At 52.8% G+C, this 18,946-nt stretch overlaps 1 protein-coding gene across 5 annotated transcripts in view; it reads left to right on the forward strand.

Annotated features, from left to right (window-relative positions):
* Window positions 1-18,946, forward strand: part of GPSM1 (G protein signaling modulator 1) — a 63,332-nt gene that overhangs the window by 20,019 nt on the left and 24,367 nt on the right. For 2 of the 5 annotated variants that reach the window (XM_053961949.1, XM_053961960.1), the window contains exons 2-9: window positions 361-582; window positions 1,014-1,149; window positions 1,534-1,676; window positions 2,789-2,912; window positions 3,658-3,773; window positions 3,958-4,113; window positions 5,733-5,841; window positions 8,345-8,471. In XM_053961949.1, the coding sequence (XP_053817924.1) occupies window positions 361-582; window positions 1,014-1,149; window positions 1,534-1,676; window positions 2,789-2,912; window positions 3,658-3,773; window positions 3,958-4,113; window positions 5,733-5,841; window positions 8,345-8,471 (1,133 nt within the window). Of the gene's footprint in view, window positions 1-216; window positions 268-360; window positions 583-1,013; window positions 1,150-1,533; window positions 1,677-2,788; window positions 2,913-3,657; window positions 3,774-3,957; window positions 4,114-5,732; window positions 5,842-8,344; window positions 8,472-9,882; window positions 9,900-17,036; window positions 17,054-18,946 lie in introns of those variants that run through there. The other 3 variants (XM_053961950.1, XM_053961953.1, XM_053961951.1) reach the window with 3 other exon arrangements.

The following is an 18,946-nucleotide window of genomic DNA, read 5'->3' on the forward strand; positions in this document are numbered from 1 at the left end:
GGCTTCCCTTGCTGTTACCCCAGGGAAAATGGTCCAGGTATAAATTCCTGGATATGTGGCTTCTGCAGCACCTGAAGGGAAAATAGGTGTTCCTGCTGGGAGCCCAGGGGCTGCTTGCAGATGTGGTCTGTAAATCAGAGAATCTTTGGGTTGAAAGGGACCTTAAAGACCATCTCATTCCAAACCCCTGCCATGGGCAGGGACACCTTCCACTTGGAGGTGGAATCTGGATGCTCCTGTGTTCTGAGTCCAGGGGAAAATTTAAAGGTGTGCAATGAAGCAAACTCAGTGACCACTGCAGAGCAGAGTGGGAGCACTGCAGCCACACTCCTCTAGAAACAATTCCCTCGTTTTTGGCAGGATGGAGGCATCCTGCCTGGAGCTGGCCCTGGAAGGAGAGCGCTTGTGCAAGGCTGGGGACTTCAAAGCTGGGGCAGCCTTCTTTGAAGCAGCAGTGCAGGTGGGGACAGAGGACCTGAAGACTCTCAGTGCCATCTACAGCCAGCTGGGCAATGCCTATTTCTACCTGAAGGAGTATTCCAAGGCCCTGCTGTACCACAAGCACGACCTTACCCTGGCCAGGTGAGTGTGTCAGCACTGCTTTGTCCTCATCAGGCACAGCCTTGAGTGAGGGCAGGTTCTGTGGGGCCTGAACGCAGAAATACACATCCCAAACTGGCCCTGAGGGTGGTTGTCCTGTGGAGAAGCTGGGACTCACCAAGATGGGACAGCTGCCTTCAGAGCAGGGAGGTGGGGAAAGGGATGTGGATGTGGCCTGGAGCAAGAGCAGTGTCCACCTCTGTCCCCAGTACTCCCTGTAATGACCTGCAGTCACTGGAGCAGTTCTGAAACAGCAAATTGGGAACAAGGATCTGCCTTCAGAACTGTGGGAGCCCATGGGAAGCTCTCCAGCCAGATGTCTGTGCTAAGCTGCAGCTTAAATCTGCCTCCAGCAGTTATTTTTTATTTGATAAATAAAAGTCTCTGAGCTCTTTAACACCTTCATCTTGTAGAACCATTGGGGACCGAATTGGAGAAGCCAAGGCAAGTGGCAACCTTGGGAATACCCTGAAAATCCTGGGGCAGTTTGATGAAGCTGTGGTTTGCTGCCAGAGACACTTGGACATTTCTCGGGAGCAGGGAGACAAGGTAATGGTTCCAGCAGGAAATTCTTCCTGGCTTTAAAAACAACCTGTCTGCAAGTCAGTGAACTTCACCTTCTGGTGAAGGTGGGCTTTGGAAGGAGCTGCAGGGTGAAGCTCTCCCTTCTGGCTGCCATCACACATCTGCTGCTGCTGTGAGGGTGAAGATGGGAAAGGAAAAATGTGGGCTTGTGGTTCTGAAAGAGGGGAAAGGAAAATGTGGGCTTGTGGTTCTGAAAGAGGGGAAAGGAAAATGTGGGCTTGTGGTTCTGAAAGAGGGGAAAGGAAAATGTGGGCTTGTGGTTCTGACCATCTCTGCCCAGCAGTGGAGAGGTCCTTCCTGGGATGTGAAGTGTGATATTTTGCTGTTGCCTGTTCTTCCTCTCTTTAGGTAGGTGAAGCCAGAGCTCTCTATAATATAGGGAATGTTTACCATGCAAAGGGAAAGCACTTATCCTGGAACACGGCCCAGGACCCGGGCTACCTGCCTCAGGAAGTCAAGGACACACTACAGAAAGCTTCAGAATATTATGAGTAAGTATCCAAGCTTGGCCAGCCCCTTCTGCAGGGAACGGGGCCACTGGCTGAGAATTTGCAGGTTGTAATAGATTAGGAATATTTCCTTGAGATGCCAAGCTGTGTTGGCAAATTAATCTCAAGGAAGGTGAGAAAAGGTCTTTTATAAAATCTGAGCTAAAATTCACGCTGGCATTGGCTTTGTAGAACTTGCTGTGGGTTGAATCGTGATGGTGCAATGAAGTGCAACAGTCTGCTGCTTGCCAGAGCTGAACTCCCAGCTCCTGTGGCCCCTGCTGCTCTCTGCTGGCCTCTGTGAGGATGGATCCCTGTGTGTCTCCATCCCTGTCACCCAAGGGAAGAGTCACTTTGGAGTCCTGGTTCTTCTCAAGGATCTGCACTTTACCTCACTTGTCCCAACCTTCCTTTTCCTAAATCATTTCAAAGATAAGTCGTGTGCCACATGGGAAGGTTGGCACCAGAATTTTGGGCTTGTGATTTTCTCCTTGTACTGTGTTCTGCTTTTGTTTTTTAAATAAGCTTTTTGAGTGAAGAGAGTGATAAGATCTTGCATCTCTCCCCTCATATCTGAGGATGTGATAGTGCCTATGAACAGCTCACCACCCTTTTTCCAAGGAGTGGTGCATGTAGCATAGCCACGGGGTGAATTTGTGCCAGTGGTGAGTGCTCTACCCTTCTCTGTGTGCTGTGTGTGTAAAGGGGGTAAAAACAAGGTAAAGAAATGCCAGGAGGCTCCCAGAGCAGAGCCCTGGCATAGGACTGTGGATCTGGCCTCTCTCCCTGGAGCAGGACAGGGAAATCCTCTTCCTGTGGCCCTGGCACTGCAGTGAGGCCATTTCTGATTTAATGTTGGATGGATCAGACCAGGTGTGTGAGCACAGGTGTGATTCCTGCACAGAGCCACCCATGGCCTGAGGGAGCAGAGCAGCAGCACCTGCACCCTTGGCTTGAGCTGCCAGGGGTGTCCAGCACAGGTCACCAGCCTGTCACCTGTGCTTGGCAGGGAAATGCCTTCTCCAGGGCTGCCTCTCCTTCCTTTCTGTGCAGGTTTCCTCCCGTGTCCCCTGCAGGGCTGTGCCTCATGGATGTTCTGCCCTGGTTTCTTTCAGGAGGAACCTGTCCCTGGTGAAGGAGCTGGGGGACAGAGCTGCACAGGGCCGTGCCTACGGCAACCTTGGCAACACCCAGTACTTACTGGGCAACTTCAGTGAGGCCATTGCCTTCCACAAGGAGGTAGGAGACACCTCTACTCCCTTCTGGGCCTGGGAGCAGCTTTCCTTCTCACCACAGCCCAGCAAGCACAGGGAGATGTTTCCCCCAGCTGTTTTCCTCCCTCCTGTGTGAGCCCCAGGGTCTGCCCTGTTGTACCAACTCACACTGAGCAAATCTTGCTCCAGCCCCCATCAGCACCTCGTGAGCAGCTTGAGGGAAGGGTGCTGTTGGCTTGGAAACCAAAGGAGGTATCCAAGGGCAAATTGCAGCTGGGTCTAGCAAGGAGGTTTTTTTCTGCTCTTAATTTGTCTCAGTCTAGATTTTAATAAATGCAAGCCATGAATTTAATTAAGCTGCTGAAAGAGCTGTTGATCAAGAATAAATGTTGCTTGTAGAACATAATAACTTTCTGCAAAGCTTTACAGGGAGGTGAGGTGACAAAGTCCCTGCCCCAATCCAAATGCAATTCAGCTTCTGTTGCAGAGTGTGTATCAGTTCCCTTGCAGTGGAAGGTGGAAATTCACTGCTCCTCTGGTTTTTAAAAGCTGGGGGGACAGCACTGGGATGCTCCCATCACTCCCACTTTTCCAAGAGCCTTTCCTGGTGCTGAACTGCAGAAGAGGGAGAGGTTTCCTGCTGCAGCCAGCGCTGACAGGCAGGTTCATCACCTGGCTGGGTGGGAGCTTTGCAGCCCTGAAAGCTGATGCCCAGGGGAGCTGCCGTGGGGCAGGGGGGGGCTGTGCTGACCCAGCTGTGTCTGCTGCAGCGCCTGGCCATCGCCAAGGAGTTTGGGGACAAGGCGGCCGAGCGCAGAGCCTACAGCAACCTGGGCAACGCCCACATCTTCCTGGGCAGGTTCGACATCTCTGCTGAGTACTACAAGTGAGTGCCAGGGGCTGCTCCTGGGCATCCCGAGCTGTCACAGCCAACCCCCAGCTCCAGGGGCTGTGACAAGGGACCTGGGGTGGCAGGGCTGCTGCGGTGGCGATGCTGGGTGTTGCTCCAAGGGGTGATTTCCCCCTGGCCTGGCAGTGACCGGGGCTCTTGTTCCCACTGTTCCCTGTAGGAAAACGCTCCAGCTCTCCAGACAGCTCAAGGACCAAGCAGTAGAAGCCCAGGCTTGCTACAGCCTGGGGAACACATGCACACTGCTTCAAGACTATGAGAAAGCCATTGAGTACCACCTGAGGCACCTGGTGATAGCACAGGAGCTGGGAGACAGGTAAGGGAGTGCCTCAGGTGAGGGAGGAGAGCCCTGACCCTCCTCTGACTTCCTGTTCTCTCTTGCTGGAGTTAAGCACCAGTGATGTGTATGCTTGGAAGTCATTAGAAATCTCTGGGCAGCCTGTCCTTAGTCCAACCATCTGTCAAGAACTTGACCTGATTCACCTTTCTCGTGTCATTCAAACCTGGAGATTGTGCCCTCAGTGCTGTGTCTGTGTGGGCTGAGTGAGATTTCTAACGAGAGAGGTGAAATCAGGTTCAAGAAGATGCATCGTGCTCAGTGGCTGCTGCTGTGTTGTACCAGGAGAGCCTCTTGAGAGCTCCCTTATGTTCACAAAAGTTGTACTTCCCTTAAAAGCCGTGTGTTTAGGGCACACAAGATGTGCCACTTTGCCTGGGTTGATACTGGTTACCTCCATGTTGCATACAGAGTGTGCAGATGATGTTTCTTGATCTTGCTCCTCATTATTTAGGCGGCTTGGCCTTTTAATTTTTCTTAAATATTTTTTTTTCTTTTTTTTTTTTTTTGAGAAGCTGGTTCTTTTTTCCTGGATATTCTGATCCTGAGCCCTCTTGCAGCTGAAGTGACTGTGCAGCCAGCTCGATCAGCGTGGTGCTGAATTCCCTCGGAGGCTGGGTGTCCTCCACTAGATGGAGCAGGGACACCAGGATGGGAGAGCTGTGCCACCACCCGGGCAGCCTCTGCTCAGGGCAGGCACAATCCCACCCAAGGGTGAATCATGCTGTGGGGGTGCAGGCCTGTGGGCTCCTGCATTTCTGGGAACACACCCTGTGAGCAGAAGGTATTGAACAGGGTGACAAGAAAAACGGTGAAATGCTGATCAACCCGCCCAAACCTCTGAAGAGGGAGTTGCAGTCATGCTGAACCTCCCCCTGCGCCCCCAGGTGCTTTTTTTATCCCTTCTCCCCCCACATCTGCTCGTTTGCAGAGCTGAGCAGGCTCTGGGGAGCAGGAGGCTCTGCCTGCTCCTGCAAACAGCTGCTGAAGCTCCAGGGAGCCAGGCTGGGGGTCTGGGCTGCACAGGGCAAGCCCCACATTCCCCTGCTTTCCCTGGAAACCAGCAGCAGTGCCCTGGAGACCTCGTGGAAATGTGTCCCTGTCCTCTGTTGGGTGCAGTTTTGTGCTGTGTGGTCAGTGATGCAGAGCTGGGGCTCAGCTGGAGCTGCTGCCTGCCTGCAGTGTTCTCTCCTTGCTGGTTCAGCTCTGGGCTGCTGATGGACCAGAGCTGGATGTTGCATTCTCTCTGTGCAGCTCTGAGAGGAGCCCTGGATGGATGAGGTGGGAGCTGGGCAGGAGCTCTGGCTTCTCCTCTCAGGCTGGGGCTCACCAGTGAAGCCAAACCATCCTGGCCCTTGCTGCAGTGCTTACATTTTATCCCTGTGGGCACAGTCCTGCTTCCCAGGCTGTTGTTCATCCCCAGCTCTTGCTGAGCTCAGCGTAAGAAGAGTTTAAGGTGTCCAGCACACTTCATTTTCCAGTGTAGAACCTCTGTGGAGGTGGAAGCAGAGCAAGGAGCCTGGCAGTCAGTGCTCTCCAAAAGGCCCTGCTGGGCTTTGCCCAGCATTTCTGTGGTTTGACAGTTTCCTGTCCTGCAGGGTGGGAGAAGGAAGAGCCTGCTGGAGTCTTGGAAATGCCTACGTGTCCCTGGGGAGCCACCCGCAGGCTTTGCACTTTGCAAGGAAACATCTTGAAATCTCCCAAGAGGTAAGAGAAGCTGGTGCAAACCAGAGGGAACCTGTGACCCCTGGTGAGAGCAAGACTATTTTATGGCAAGGAGTTACATTAATGCAGTTACCTTGCTCTCACTGCTCTGGAAAGCCCTTCTCTCTGTGCTGGTTCAGTGGTGTTCTTGGGAACTGCAGAGCTTGGCTGGAAAACTCTTTTGATGGGAGGCTCCCAGCCTTGCCCTTTATTACAGCAAATGTGTGAGCTGTTCTTTGCTCTTAACCAAAGTTCTGGGTGAAACAGGGCCTGGGGACTTGTCCACTGGCTGGCCAAGGTGTTGTGCACCCAGCACAGTGCAGTCCCCAGTCTGTAAGATCCCACTTTGCTGAGCACAGGGAGGTTCCAGCTGAGCTGGAGCTGCAGTGTCCTGGTGCAGTGGATGCTGTCCCTGGATGCACACAGCCTGCAGCCAGCCCTGTGCCACTGCCACCCCTCTGGGGGGTTGTGTGTGCAGCTGCTCTGGTTTCACCTTGGCCTGGTCCAGCTCCCTGCAGCTTTCCTGCCGTTTTCAGGTGGCTCAGAAGTGCACAAAGCCAGAATTCCATTGTTTGCTCTTTTCAGTGTGTTGAGGAAATCGGCTGTGGCCTCTTTAGTCTTCCTCAGATGAAGAAATTGCCCTCTTGAAGCACTAATTGAAATCACCATCTGTAAGTGTGCTGGGTGTTCTCCTGCCTGTCTATTAGGTTGGCTAAATCTCCGAGTAGGGCTGACACAGCAGCCTAATTACAGATTTAATGATACTTATCAGACACACTGAAGAAACACTGTTCTTTGGCCCTGTTCATTTCAGGACTTTCCCAGCTCTGCTCAGGCTGGGGCTGAGTCCTCAGAGCCAGACATCATCTGAGGGGCCCTGGGAGGATCACACTGGTGGTCCTGGGGCCTTTGGGGGTGGAGGGGAGACCCAGCAGGGTTGGGGGTCCCAGTGTTGTCGTTGCAGGGTGCTGGCTGTGGCTCCAGCTGTGTCAGGAGTGGGTTTCTCATGGCAGATGGCTGAAGTCCCCCCATCGTGAATTATGGAGCAGTGCAGAGACTGTCCCTTTGACAAGCACCAGGATTTTGGCCAGGAGAAACCTTGTGGAATTCAATCTTTTCACGCTGATGCTCATAACTCACTTCCCATCACCTCCTTCCCAACAAAAATCTAATGGTGGCATTTGACTCCAAATGAAACCAGCTCAGAGTAACCACACTGGAAGCTGCTGCAGGTTGATCACAGGTTGCTCACAAAATCCCACTGGAATGGAGGCTATGTGCCTAAAAACCCTGGAAGGTGCCCCAGCTCGAGGACACTGCTCTGGACTACTTTTGTCATCTCAGAGTGCAGCTCCTGGGAGGCTGAGGGCAGGAATCAGGGCTCTGCTGTGGTGTGTGTGGCAGCTCCTGCCCGGGGTCATTGTCCTGCCTGTCTGTTCCTGGTTGTTAATAGGGCTTTGGAGATGATCTGAGATGAGTGGAAGTCAGGGAAGCACTTAATAAATGAGCATCAAGGACTGTAAGACCTAACATGGACATAGTAATTTCTCTGGAGATGATGTCAACAGCAAATCTCCTGTAATTGGCAGGGGGATTTATGCCTGGTGATAAACCCTTTGATCTGCCTCCCTTTACTGGAGCTTGGGGCTTTGTCATAAATAATGTGGGGATTTATGGGTTTGTTCCATGCTGCAGTCTGTGGCAGGGGACACAAAGGAGCTGTTGCCAGGCGTTTAACAGGAGCTGCCTCTCCAGGGGAACAGCCAAGGTCTTCCTCTGTCACACAGCCTGCTCTTCCTCTGGAGATTAGAGGCTGTTTCTGGGTGACCTCTGTGTCTGCTGGTGATGTGCAGCACAGCCATTCTCTGGTTGGGCTAAACTTTTAGGAGGATCCAGTGTTGTGTCCCACAACTCCTCGTTTTAAGTAGCAGGAGCTGTTGGACAGATCTCTGTCCAAACATGGAACATCAGCTTCCTTGGCCTCAGGCCAGCGAGAGGTGGGAATTGGGAAAAATGTGGACTTGGAAAAGAATTCTTGTGTGGGTAGATCACTAGGAACAGCTCGAAGTTGTGTGGCTGTGAGCCAGGAGAGAGGGGCTTTCAGGGCCCTGGTGAGTGCCCACGTGGCTGGTGGCAGCGTGGTGTCTGGTGCTCAGTAACTATGGAAATACTTGAGGAAGGGGGCTGGGAGTGCCAGGGCTCTCTGCCAAGCCATGTGTGGCCACAGGACAGCCCAGACGTGCACGTTTAGGCTCGGTTCTGTGGCACTCTCAGTGCCTTGCACTGAGCTGTTTTAAGCTGCAGCACGGCGAGCACAGACCCTCTCCCAAATTATCACTGGAGAATAGTTCCGGAGAGCTGTGGGGTCTCTCAGGCGTCTCCAAGCTCACTTCTGGCTGCCTGTGTTTGATTTTTTGGGGTGAGGCTGGCAAAGCCTTGGCTGGGGGCTGTTTGCTTGCAGCACCCCATGCCTTTAACCAGTGCCCTGTTGGTTTTCCTGCTGCAGATCGGGGACAGGAGCGGGGAGCTGACAGCCCAGGCGAACGTGGCCCAGCTCAGGGCAGCCCTTGGCCTGGGCCCCGGGGAGGAGGACGTGGGTGCAGCTCATCCCTACTCTGGCTACGAGGCACAAGGTGAGTTCCTGGGATTTTGGTGGCGTTGGGAAGTGTCAGGAATTACGTGGTGTGGGGAGGGGAAGGCGTTTGTGAGTGGGCAGGAAATACAAATGCTAGAGCAGAATAAGGCTGTGGAGTGAGTGCCTTCACCACAAAGGGGACTGTGATGGGTTTGCTCTGTGCTTTCCACAAGCTGCAAAGGCAGGGAAGGATCCCTGAAAAAGGGCACAGAAGGAGTTAATGGAATTAATCTGCATTGGGAATGAAATTCCACATGCCATGCAGCAAACCAGCTTTTGTATCTTTTAAAGCTCTGCAGGGCTCTTTTCTCTGATTTGACTGATACCTGAGGCTTTCCAGGAGCGACTGGCAGGGATTTTTGGCTGCTCTTGTTCTGATTAGCACCCAGTAACAAGCCCAGGGCAGGGCCTGGAGGCAGGCTGGGACCATCAGCACACACTGGGTGACATCTCACCCTTGGAACACCTGCAGCAGTGCTGAAGGTGGAAAGAAGATGTGGCAACACTTGGTCAGAGCAGCCAGAGTGGCTTTAGTGGGCTCTGGGTCACTGCAGGCACGGGTGGGTGCCTGGCACGGGCACTTCCAGCTGGCAGCTCCGTGCTGGGGCACTCATTAATTCACACACACACACTGCATGCCAGGAGGGGTGCACGGATTAAATATGACCTCGTGGCACGGGCACGTTGCCCTGGTGGTGGCACTGACGTGGAGGGGATGATGCTGGGGCTGCCCTGGGAGGGGAAGGAGAGGCTGGCTGTGCCTGTGTGCCCTGTATTGATCAGGTATTGATAACCTGCCACCTCAGTGCTGGAGCTCCTCCTGGCAAATGGAGGTGTGGTGAGGGAGCCAGCGTGCCCTGCCCTGCCCCACTGGAGCTGAGCTGTTGCCTCAAATGCTGTGGGGGGCCACAGCAGCTTCCCCAGGCTCCCTTTGCACCTCATCTCCTCTTGTAACTCCTGCAGAACTCATTCCTGGCATCTCCTCAGGGACTTCCTTCTGGCAGGTCACTTTGTTGTGAAAGGGGGGAGGAAAGGAACCTCGGTGTTGGTGCAGTGTCTGGGTCAGAGGCAGTGTGGATGTGGCCCACAGGCTGCTCAGTGCCCTCTGGAGATCCAGATGTGCTGTGTTAACATCTGGAGCCAGCAGTGATGTTTCTGCCAGAGCCAGAGCCGTGCAGGTCTGTGTGTGAGATCCCTGGAGGATGGGACAGGGCTGAGCAGCTGCAGTCAGAGCTCTGGAGGTTGCAGTGACCCCGTTAATCCGTGGTGCTCTCGCTCACATTCCCAAGGCTGGGGCTGTTTGTTGAGAGAAGGACAAAGTGTTCTTGGGAGGAACACCAGCAAACAACCAGGATTTGCAGTGCAGGGAGAGGAGGATCTTGAGAGCAGATTTCCCCTCTCCAGCTCCTGGGAATCTGCTGGGGAGGTAAAAATCAGCTCTGTGTTGGTGGGCTGGGGCCCAGGGGAGGGAGTGTGAGGTCACACCTGGCTGAGCTCTCAGTGCTTTACAGGTGGGGAAGGGCTGGCCCTGTCACAGGGGGATGTGCAGAGGGCTCAGCCTGTGGAGAGGAGCCTGACTCCTTGATTTCTCCTTAGCTTTTATCCTTTTCAGCTCTCTTATTCCAAACTTCAGTGGAGGATGAGAGGCCACCAACGTGTCTCTGAGCCCTTGAGGTGAGGGAGATGTATTTAATGACTGCCAGAAATTTTGGTACCCTCCTGTGCACCTATTAAATGATTAGAAGAGCATAATTATTTATATTATTAGTAGCAGCAATTTACAGCCAGAGGAACATCTGTTTCTGTAATAGGAAGCAGGTGAGAGAGTTGAGATTGGAGTTGGTTTCTGAACCAGCCGTGCCTTTTGGTGCTGACAAATCTCATGGTGAGGAGAGCTTTCCATTTTTAAATTTTTTTCCATTCAGATTCTGTTTCCTGCTTAAGGTTACAAAATGGCTGCATATTCCTAAAGATGCTAAAATCCTCTGATTAGGCAAAGGTGATAAAACACATCAGTTTCATCAGGCAGGTACAGTAAAGCTTCCTAGCAAAGGCTGAGCCAGGTTTTCACTGTGGTGTCCTTCACAGGTTACTTCTTGGTCACTGCCCTTCCCTGGGCTCTGGGGGTGGAAGGAGTGCCTGATGTTTCCCTCTGCTGTTCTGGCTCCCCTTGCTGAGCTCTTGATGATTTTAATTAATATTCTGAGAGTATTTGGATGTCAGAAGACAAAAGCTGGAGGCCGGGGAAGTGGGGCAGTGCTGCAGAAGTCTTGTGAAAGCAGTGACCTTGTTGAGAAAGGCAAACACAGAGAGCTTAAAGCAACAAACTGAAGGAAGCTGGAGAGGAGCTGGAACATGAAGTAAATAAACAGGGGCTGGGTTTGCTTCTCCAAACAACCAAAAATGTGGCCCTGAATAAATCTCCTTCTCTTTCACACACTGCAAGCTAAGAGTTGTGTACTGGTAGGAGGGAAGTGAAGGACTTTTCTGTGGCTCCACGGGGTTGTTTTTAGGTTGGTGAAGGCAACCAGGGTGAGAGTCAGCACTGGGAGATGTCCTGGGGTGCAGACAGACAGCACTGATGCCCTTTGCCAGATGAGTTGAAGCTGCAGATCTGCTCTGTGAGGAGCAGAGTTTGCCAGTGTGGACTGGGAGCACCAAGCTGACCCTTCCTGGTCCCTGCCTGGGTGGGGGAATCAATTTGGGGATGCTGCCTTGATCCTCTGGGGATCCTGCCAGCTGGGAGGGGAGCACAGGGACATCCCCCAGCACCCACGGGCTGCAGGCAGACAGGAGCAGCCCTGGCCCCCCTCAGCTCTCTCCACGGTGAGAACTGGCTCCAGGCTGCTTTTCTTCTGCTTTCAGCAGCTCGTCAGCCTCAGCCATCACTGCTGGCAGCAGCAGAGTCAGGAGACACGAAACAACCTCTGCTGGCAGCTGGGAGTGCGTGGGGAGGGCTGCAGGTGTTGCAGGAGGCGTTGGCATGGGGATGCTTCCAGAGCTGGCTGCTGGTTCGTGCTGTTTGCAGAGCACAGACACCACTGCCCTGCTGTGCTTGCTCTGAGGGCAGGGCAGGACTCAGCCCTGAGCCCGACTGGGAGCAAACCCAGTGCAATCCTGGAGTACAAGGTGGTCTTACAGCTCTGAGTTATTGCTGTGATGTTGGGCACGTCTTTGATTTCGGTTTCCCCCCACACGTGCAACGGGCATCAGCTTTTCTCTAACCTAGGCTGGAAGAAGGTTTATTTACAGGTAAAGCCTTGTCATTTTGGGTCAAAGAATGAGCCTGACTTCCCCCCTCTGCTGATCTCCTGCTGAGAAATGGTAGGCACGAGCCTGCCCTGCTTGTTTGGTGTTCCAGAGGCTCCATGCTGGGATTGCTCATCCCTGTGTGAGGCAGCCCTGCTTCAGGTTGTGTTCTGCAGTGGGCACAGCACCCCACTCCTTCCTGAGCACTGCTCAGCTCTGTGGGGCTTTGATTGTGGGGCTCTGCATCCTCAATGCAGTTTTGAGCTCATCTCTTCACAGGAATCTTTGAACCCTTACATCAATCAGACTGCAATAGAAAAAAAACCTGCTTTTATGTTTTCCAGCCTGTTTGTTTTTGATTGTTTGCCTGCTTTAAATATCTTTGAAGTACCTAAAAAGTGTTTAGGGCTGATAAACCAGGCAGGATTGACCATCCCTGTGGTGATGCTGCTCCCCCTGCCAGCCTGGGGCTGGGATGCTGCCTGGCCACAGGGACGGTTCCTTCCCTGTAGTTTGCTCAATCTTCCTGCAGAAAAGTGTCAGCTGAGGGATGTGGCAGCGTGAGAGCAGCATCTTGCTGACAGTGGGCCAGCCCTGCTCCCTCAGGCTGTGATTTCACTGTCTGGGAAGCGTTTGCCTTCCCTGGGGCAGAGTCGGGGTCACATCCCCAGCATGGAACCTGCCCCGTCCCTACCGAGTAAGTGCAGCAATTGAAAGTGCTTAATGTTAAATATCCTCAGCTCTATTTGATTTTTCCCGGGAGCTGATGGGCTGCAGCTCAGCCTTTTTTTTTTTCATTGTGGAAATGAAAGCCTGGGGCTGTGCTGGTTAATTGTACCTGCTGACAATGAAGGGGGGTGATGGATGAGGTGCTGCAGGAGCAGAGTGGCTTTTGGCCAAGTGGAAGGAAGGATTGGTGGTGTGGTGGCTTTGTTGGGCTCCAGCAGGTGCTCACAGGGAGAGCTGGGGCAGATATTCCCCTGTGCCTGCAGGAAGGTGTCCAAAAGTCTGTGGTGGCCCTTCAGGGAGCAGGGCAGGAAGGACAGGAGAGCTGCTTCCACAGGGGGATTCTGCGGTGAAGATTCAGGACTTCTCAAGGATGCCTCTTCTTTATAATGAGTTTTTTCTAAATCCTCTGCTGTTACAGCTGTGAAGTCATTCCAGGGTGGGGGGGATGAACCTCTGAGTCATTTGGATTTTAAACTCAGTAATTTAGCACTCACTTCAGACTGCCCCAGTATTGGCTTTAGGAAGTTCTAAAATGCTCTTCCCAAGTATTTAACGTTCCTCTCTCATCCTGCTGTGTACATGAGCCTCCTTTCCAGCATTGGTATAAAATACAGCAGGAGTTCTTGGCTCACAGCAGAGGAAATGCTCCAGGACTGGAGAAGATGATGATGTGCAACTGAAATTTGTTTTATCTTGATGCCAGGGGAGATGGCAAGCACTGGAAAAGAGGATGAGGAACAGGCCAGTTCTTGAAGCCTGTGGCAGAGAAGGCACAACGTGGCTTGTGGCAAAGCCATCCATTCAAGATTAAATCTCTTGTTGTGGGGAGGGAGAACTTTTTGGAAATCACTGGTTCTGGGAAGGCTGCAGTTCCCTTTGGCTGCAGTTCCAGACTCCAGCAGCACTCCCAGCTCTGCTGTGCTCTCTGGTTCCTGAGTGCACCTTCCCCAGCCAGTTCCCCTTGGTAGCTGCTGGGTGGGAAATGCCCTGGCTGTGATGCTGCTCTGGCCAGCAGCACAGCACTGCCCTTAGGAACAAGACTCCTCTGCTTGCTGTGCCTTTTATGCAGCACAGAGCAAGAAAAGAGAAGAAGGAAGTTCTCTTTCTTGCCCAGCTAGAATTTCTTTTTCTCTTTTAAAACCTCCTGTATGGATGGCCACGGTCTGCTGTGGCATTCCTCTGAGCAGGGCAAGGCCAGACCCTCAGCAGAGTCCCTGTAATCTCTGGGGTGACCTCAGGACCACCCTCCTTCCCTGACAGGCACAAGCCCTTGGACAGCCAACCTTGGCTTAGCAAAAACCCCTGGCAGAGCTCAGGAGCCCAGTCCAGCATGGGCAGCGTGTTCCAGGAGCTGCTGGCTGATCACAGCAGCACCCAGGAGGAGGGATCAAGGACATTCCCCCTCTTGTTTAGAGGATTTTAATGTGGGTGTTTGATGGCTGCTAAGCTGACACGTGGTTGCTCCTTCTCTGCCCTCCCTGAGTCAGTCTGGAGGACAAAATCGTGTCCTTGGGCTTGTCTGGCTGCTGGAGATGTTGCCCCTGTTAATTATTGTGTGTCACTTTCTAGCTAAACCCTGGTTTTGATCTCTGCTTGCTCGACACCAGCTGATAATGGATGGTGGGAGGTCATGAGACTCTGCTGTATCCTGGAGGGAAAGTCCTGCCCTCAGAAGCAAGCCAGGTGTGGCTGCCAAGTCCATCACACCTCTGTTGAATCAGCCCTGGGGTTATGAGCTCTTCCCAGCCTGCTCCACCCAGTTCAGCTGATCTCCCAAAAGATCCTTCTGTCCCCACAGCTGTTCCTCTGGGGGGGTTATGGTTACAGGAGGCTGTGCCTGACACGGCCCAACCTTCCCACAGCCTCCGGGCTTGTCTTTGGCAAGTGTTTCAGGGTTGGGTGCTCCTTGTTTTCTGCAAATACCCCTCCTAAATATTTCATTCTTTGACCCAAATTGCCGATGCTTTATTTGCAAATCACCCTTGGTTAGAGGAAGGCTAATGCCTATTGCACACTTGGGGCAAAACTGAAATCAAAGATGTGCCCAACACCACAGCAATTACTCAAGAGTCGTGGGGCTACAAATAAGATCCCCTTGTATTCCAAGACTGCAGCTTTCCTACATTGAGTTTGCTCGTGCTAGGAGAGTAAATAAATAACAAATAAGAAAAAAAAAGTAGCCCCCTTGTGCCATTTCTACCTGCAAGGAGGACTCTTTTTCCATGTGAATGTGAGGGCTCTTTGGCCAGTGGTCCAGAGCATCTCCTCATTCCCTCTCCCCATGCGAGGAGCCTCTGTGCCAGCTGCTCACCCTGAGTGCAGCCAGCAAATGCCCCAGGGCTCTGGGTGCCGTGTGGGTGTGCAGCACTGCTGTTATTTGTTATTTCTGTTCTTTTCAGCCCGTTGCTCAGCTGTCAGACTGGATTGTGGAGATGCAGAACTGGGGTGGCACAAACACAGAGCATCTTCTGCTAGAGCATCTTGCTGCAAAGGGAACTTCTCTGTATTGCCACATATTGTGTGCAGCTTTTGTAAAGGAACAGTTTTGCCACAGAAGAGAAAAGTGCAGGATTCTTGTTCTGGAGCAGGGCTTTGTTGTGCTCAGGGCCTGTTGGGAAGCTGAGATTTTGCTCTGGATAGAGCTCATCAGTGCCTCCCAGCAGAGCAGGGGTCATTCCTGTCCTGGTGGTTCCCAGTGCTGTATGCTCAGACACAGAAGGACCCAGAGCTGTTGGGATTCCCTGGTCCTTCCCTGCCTGCAGGACCAGGCTGAGCAGATGGTCCTTCCCATGGATGGGCACACAACAGCTTGGCACCAGCATTTTATGGCCCAGCCATGGTAAATAACTGATAGTATTTGCTTTCTCTATTTAGGGAAAAGTATTGTTCTACCCCAGTAGCAACTGGGAAAACAAATGCCACCATTTATCAGGCGAGTGGTGACAATAATAGAGGTCAAGTGGATTTATAGTGCCAGAACCCATTATGTGTTTGAAGACTAATTAAAGCCTTAAATGAGATGCTTGTCCTACTGGAGGATGCTTTTTTTTTTTCCTTCCTTCTTTCTTTTCCTGCTGCTGTGCTTGCTTTCCCCCTCCCGCTTCCCTCTTTAAGAGCTTTGCTGTAATAATGGAGCACGAGGCTGACAGAGCTCCCCTGATTAGATGTCAGCAGTGTATGATTTGAGGTGCTCTGGGAGCACTGGACCGTATCTCCACTGTCACTTCAGGGCTGGGAAGGGTTTCCAGACCAGCATTCCACCCCAAACAACGGGCTTGGCTGCTCTGATGTAATTATCTTGAGCAATATTTAGAGTTGTCTGCCAGGTTCAAGGTTCGGGTCTGTACCGAGGGAGGGAGGCGCTGTCCAGGGCTGAGAGAACTCGCCCAAAACCAAGTCACTCTCTTGGTTAATGCAGGTACAGGGGGAAATGACCTTTTCATGAGAATACAGCAGGTCCTGATGTGGGATTTGTTGTGTTGTTTGGGGTGCCCAGCCCGTGTTCTGTGGGGCTGCTCGCCCAGGAGTGCTGCGGGCAGCGGGGGCTGATGTTGGCTCCGCAACCTTTCCCTGTTGCTTTTCCATGGAGTCCCCTGTCAGGTTGAATTCTGCCTGCCAGAGGGATCCAGCCTGCTCCAGCTGCAAATATAGAACTGCTGCTGTGTCTGGGGGGGGGGGCCTGCTCCAGGAGGGAGGCAGCAGCTCCCGGAGCTGCGGGAGAGGGGGCAGAGCTGGGGCTTATCAAAGCACATGTCAGCCTGATGAGAGCTCCTGCCAGGCCTCCCTGAGTCGCTGCTACACATGTTCAGCTCGATCTTGTCAACTGCAATCCTCTTGGAGATGGAGCCTGTCCATGCAGGAACACAGCTCTGTCTGCCCAGCTTGCCCTAGTGCTCCTTTCCACGAGATGATCCCATCACTGTCCTTGATGAGCCTTCCTTGTGTTCTCCGTGGCTGCGGATTAAAGACAAGGATGTGAAAACCGTTAAACTCGCCTCGGCAACCAAACTGCAGAAGCAAAAAGTTGAAAAAAAAAAAAAAAATTTAAAAATCTCCTCAGTTCATGGTGCTGTTGAGATCACAGATGGGGAGGAGGAAGAGATTTTGAAAAAAAATATTTTAAAAAGGAACAACACCCCTGAAAAGAGCAACATCCCAGGAGCTCCAGGAAAACAGGGCATGAATGCAGCCAGTCAGGAGCGCTGCTCAGCTGATGTTCACAAGAAGGTTTCAACTTGCTCTCTTTGAGACCTCAGTAAACCTCCAAGACAGAGAGAGCATTTAGAAAGGTCCCTGAGGTTTTCAATTTCTCTGCAGCAGGCTTGGTAAACATGCCAATAAATGCTGGAGAGAGAGAGAGGGGGGAAAAAAACCTTCCAGAGGAGCAGACCTGGGTTTTCAGCTGCTCAATCCTTCACATCCTCAGCTGCTGCTGTGGATCAGCCCTGGGGAGAAGGAGGCAGAGCTCAGCTTTGGCTGAGTGTTAAGTGGTGCTGCAGGTATTTCTGGGGAAAATAAGTTGGGAGGGGCTGAAAGTTCCATCTGGAGCCATCTGAGGGAATGGAGACAGAAGGATAACGGGACTCCTGCCGTGGGACACTTGTGAGTATGGAAAGCTCTGCTCTCCTGGAAGGTGCATGAGGACGTGTGGCATGAGAAGGGGAGAACTCCCACATGTCTGGTGGGAGCTGCTGCTGGTGTGGATCCAGTTTCTTGTAGCCCTGGGTGATAGGGACCCTCTTAATGCTGCTTGTTTTAGTGGTGGTGAGTGGGGACAGTGCCCCCAGCACTGGCTGGGATTTCTGGAAAAAAACAGCTGAGTTGGATGAAGTTTTCTGTAATTCTGAACTTCTTCCTCTCTCAGCTCAAGTGTGTGCAAAGCTCACACAGCTGTGGACAGCCACCAGCATCAGAGCAAGAGAAAAAGATGAGTTGTTCTGCTGGGGCAGACTCAGCTGCCTGTGTCTATTACATTAACAGCAGGCAGGTTTTCTCTGCCTGGAGATTAATGGCTGCTGGCCAGCAGTTCAGTGCTCTGGGAACACACAAAAGCACCTGAGGACGGAGGTGTGTAATTAATGACTCTTTAGACAGCTGGAAATGATGTGTGTTTATCTAACTGGGCACACTTTGCTGCTTTCTTGCTTTCCTGGAAGTGGCTGTTAAACAGAGCCGTGACGCACACTCACTTCCAAGGGCTGGGCTCGCCTCTGAAACCCAAATGTGCCTCTGGTTGGGTGTTTGTAGGTGACTTTTACTCCAGATCCACCTTGCTGCTGTAGGTTGTTCTGAGGGAAGCCACGAGCAGCTGTAGCAGTGTCCAGAGGCTGTAACTGGGAGCCCCTGGGAACAACCCAGCACTGCCTTCCCCTCCTGCCTGAGCGATGTGGCAGCACCCAAAAGTCCTTCACCCATCTCACAGCCATCTCCTCCACGCTGAGGGTGGTGGGAATGTGGTGGGGCAAAGGGAGTTTTCTTCAGGGATGGGGTTGCTGGGCATCAGAAGGGGCTGCCCAGGGAGCCACCACCCCTGGAGGTGCTCAAGGAGTGACTGGACGTGGCACTCGGCGCTCTGATCTGGTTGACAGGGTGGGAATTGGTTGGGTTTGAGATCTTTGAGGCCTTTTCCAACACAAATGTTCTGAGCTGCTGCCAGGTGGGCCCCTGGCTTTGTGTGGAAGGGGATGGGTTTGGTGGGAACGCCGACTGCTCCTCGTGACGTGCGCTCCTTGCTCTCCTGGCTGTTCCGTGTCTGTTCTCCACCTCCAGCCCTGATGTCAGTCCCCCTGAACTCAAAGCCTGGTAATGAATCACCTTAAAACAAAGCTGGTGCTGGTGTGCTTTTTGGAGGAGAGAGGCAGAAATGTGCAGCAATGTTTTGGAGTCTGTGTGGCTGCAAGCAGTAAATCCCTTCAGGATGGTGAGGGGCACAGACATCAACTTCAGGTCACTTGTGGCCGAGCTGTGATGTGTGTTTGTGAGCCTTGGGGAGGTGCCAGCTGATCTGAGCTTGTATCTTGTGAAGCTGAGCCTTTCAAAGCAGTGCTGTCCTTGGAGTTGGTGCAGTTTGGATCCAGCTGTGGTGGCATCTGGAGCCCTGGCTGAGCTGGGTGTGCTGGTGCAGGATTCCCTGGGGCTTTTTCCATTTAATCCCCATGCTCTGCTTTCAGCCAGCCTTGATCTGTGAATTTTGTGCCTTCTCTCTGTTGGGTTTGCCCAGTGAGCAGCTCTGTGGCCCCCTGAGCTCAGAGGGGCCCTGCTGCTGGGCTGGGGGAGCTGAGGAATGGTGGGGTTTGGGGAGTTGGCTGCTGCAGGAGCCACACAAAGCTCCGTGGTTTCCGTTCTCAGGGCTCAGCACAGGGATCATTCCTCCCCCAGGATTTCCCCTCGAGCTTGGAAGGTGTCACAGGACCCTTAGTGCAGAGTTTTGGGCCCTGTGTGGTGTTGCTAGAGTGGGGTGTCACATGGGGATCAGCTCAACTGAGCCATCAGGGG

This window comes from Vidua chalybeata, chromosome 21 (genome assembly GCF_026979565.1).
Source record: "Vidua chalybeata isolate OUT-0048 chromosome 21, bVidCha1 merged haplotype, whole genome shotgun sequence".
NCBI classification, from domain to species: Eukaryota; Metazoa; Chordata; class Aves; order Passeriformes; family Viduidae; genus Vidua; species Vidua chalybeata.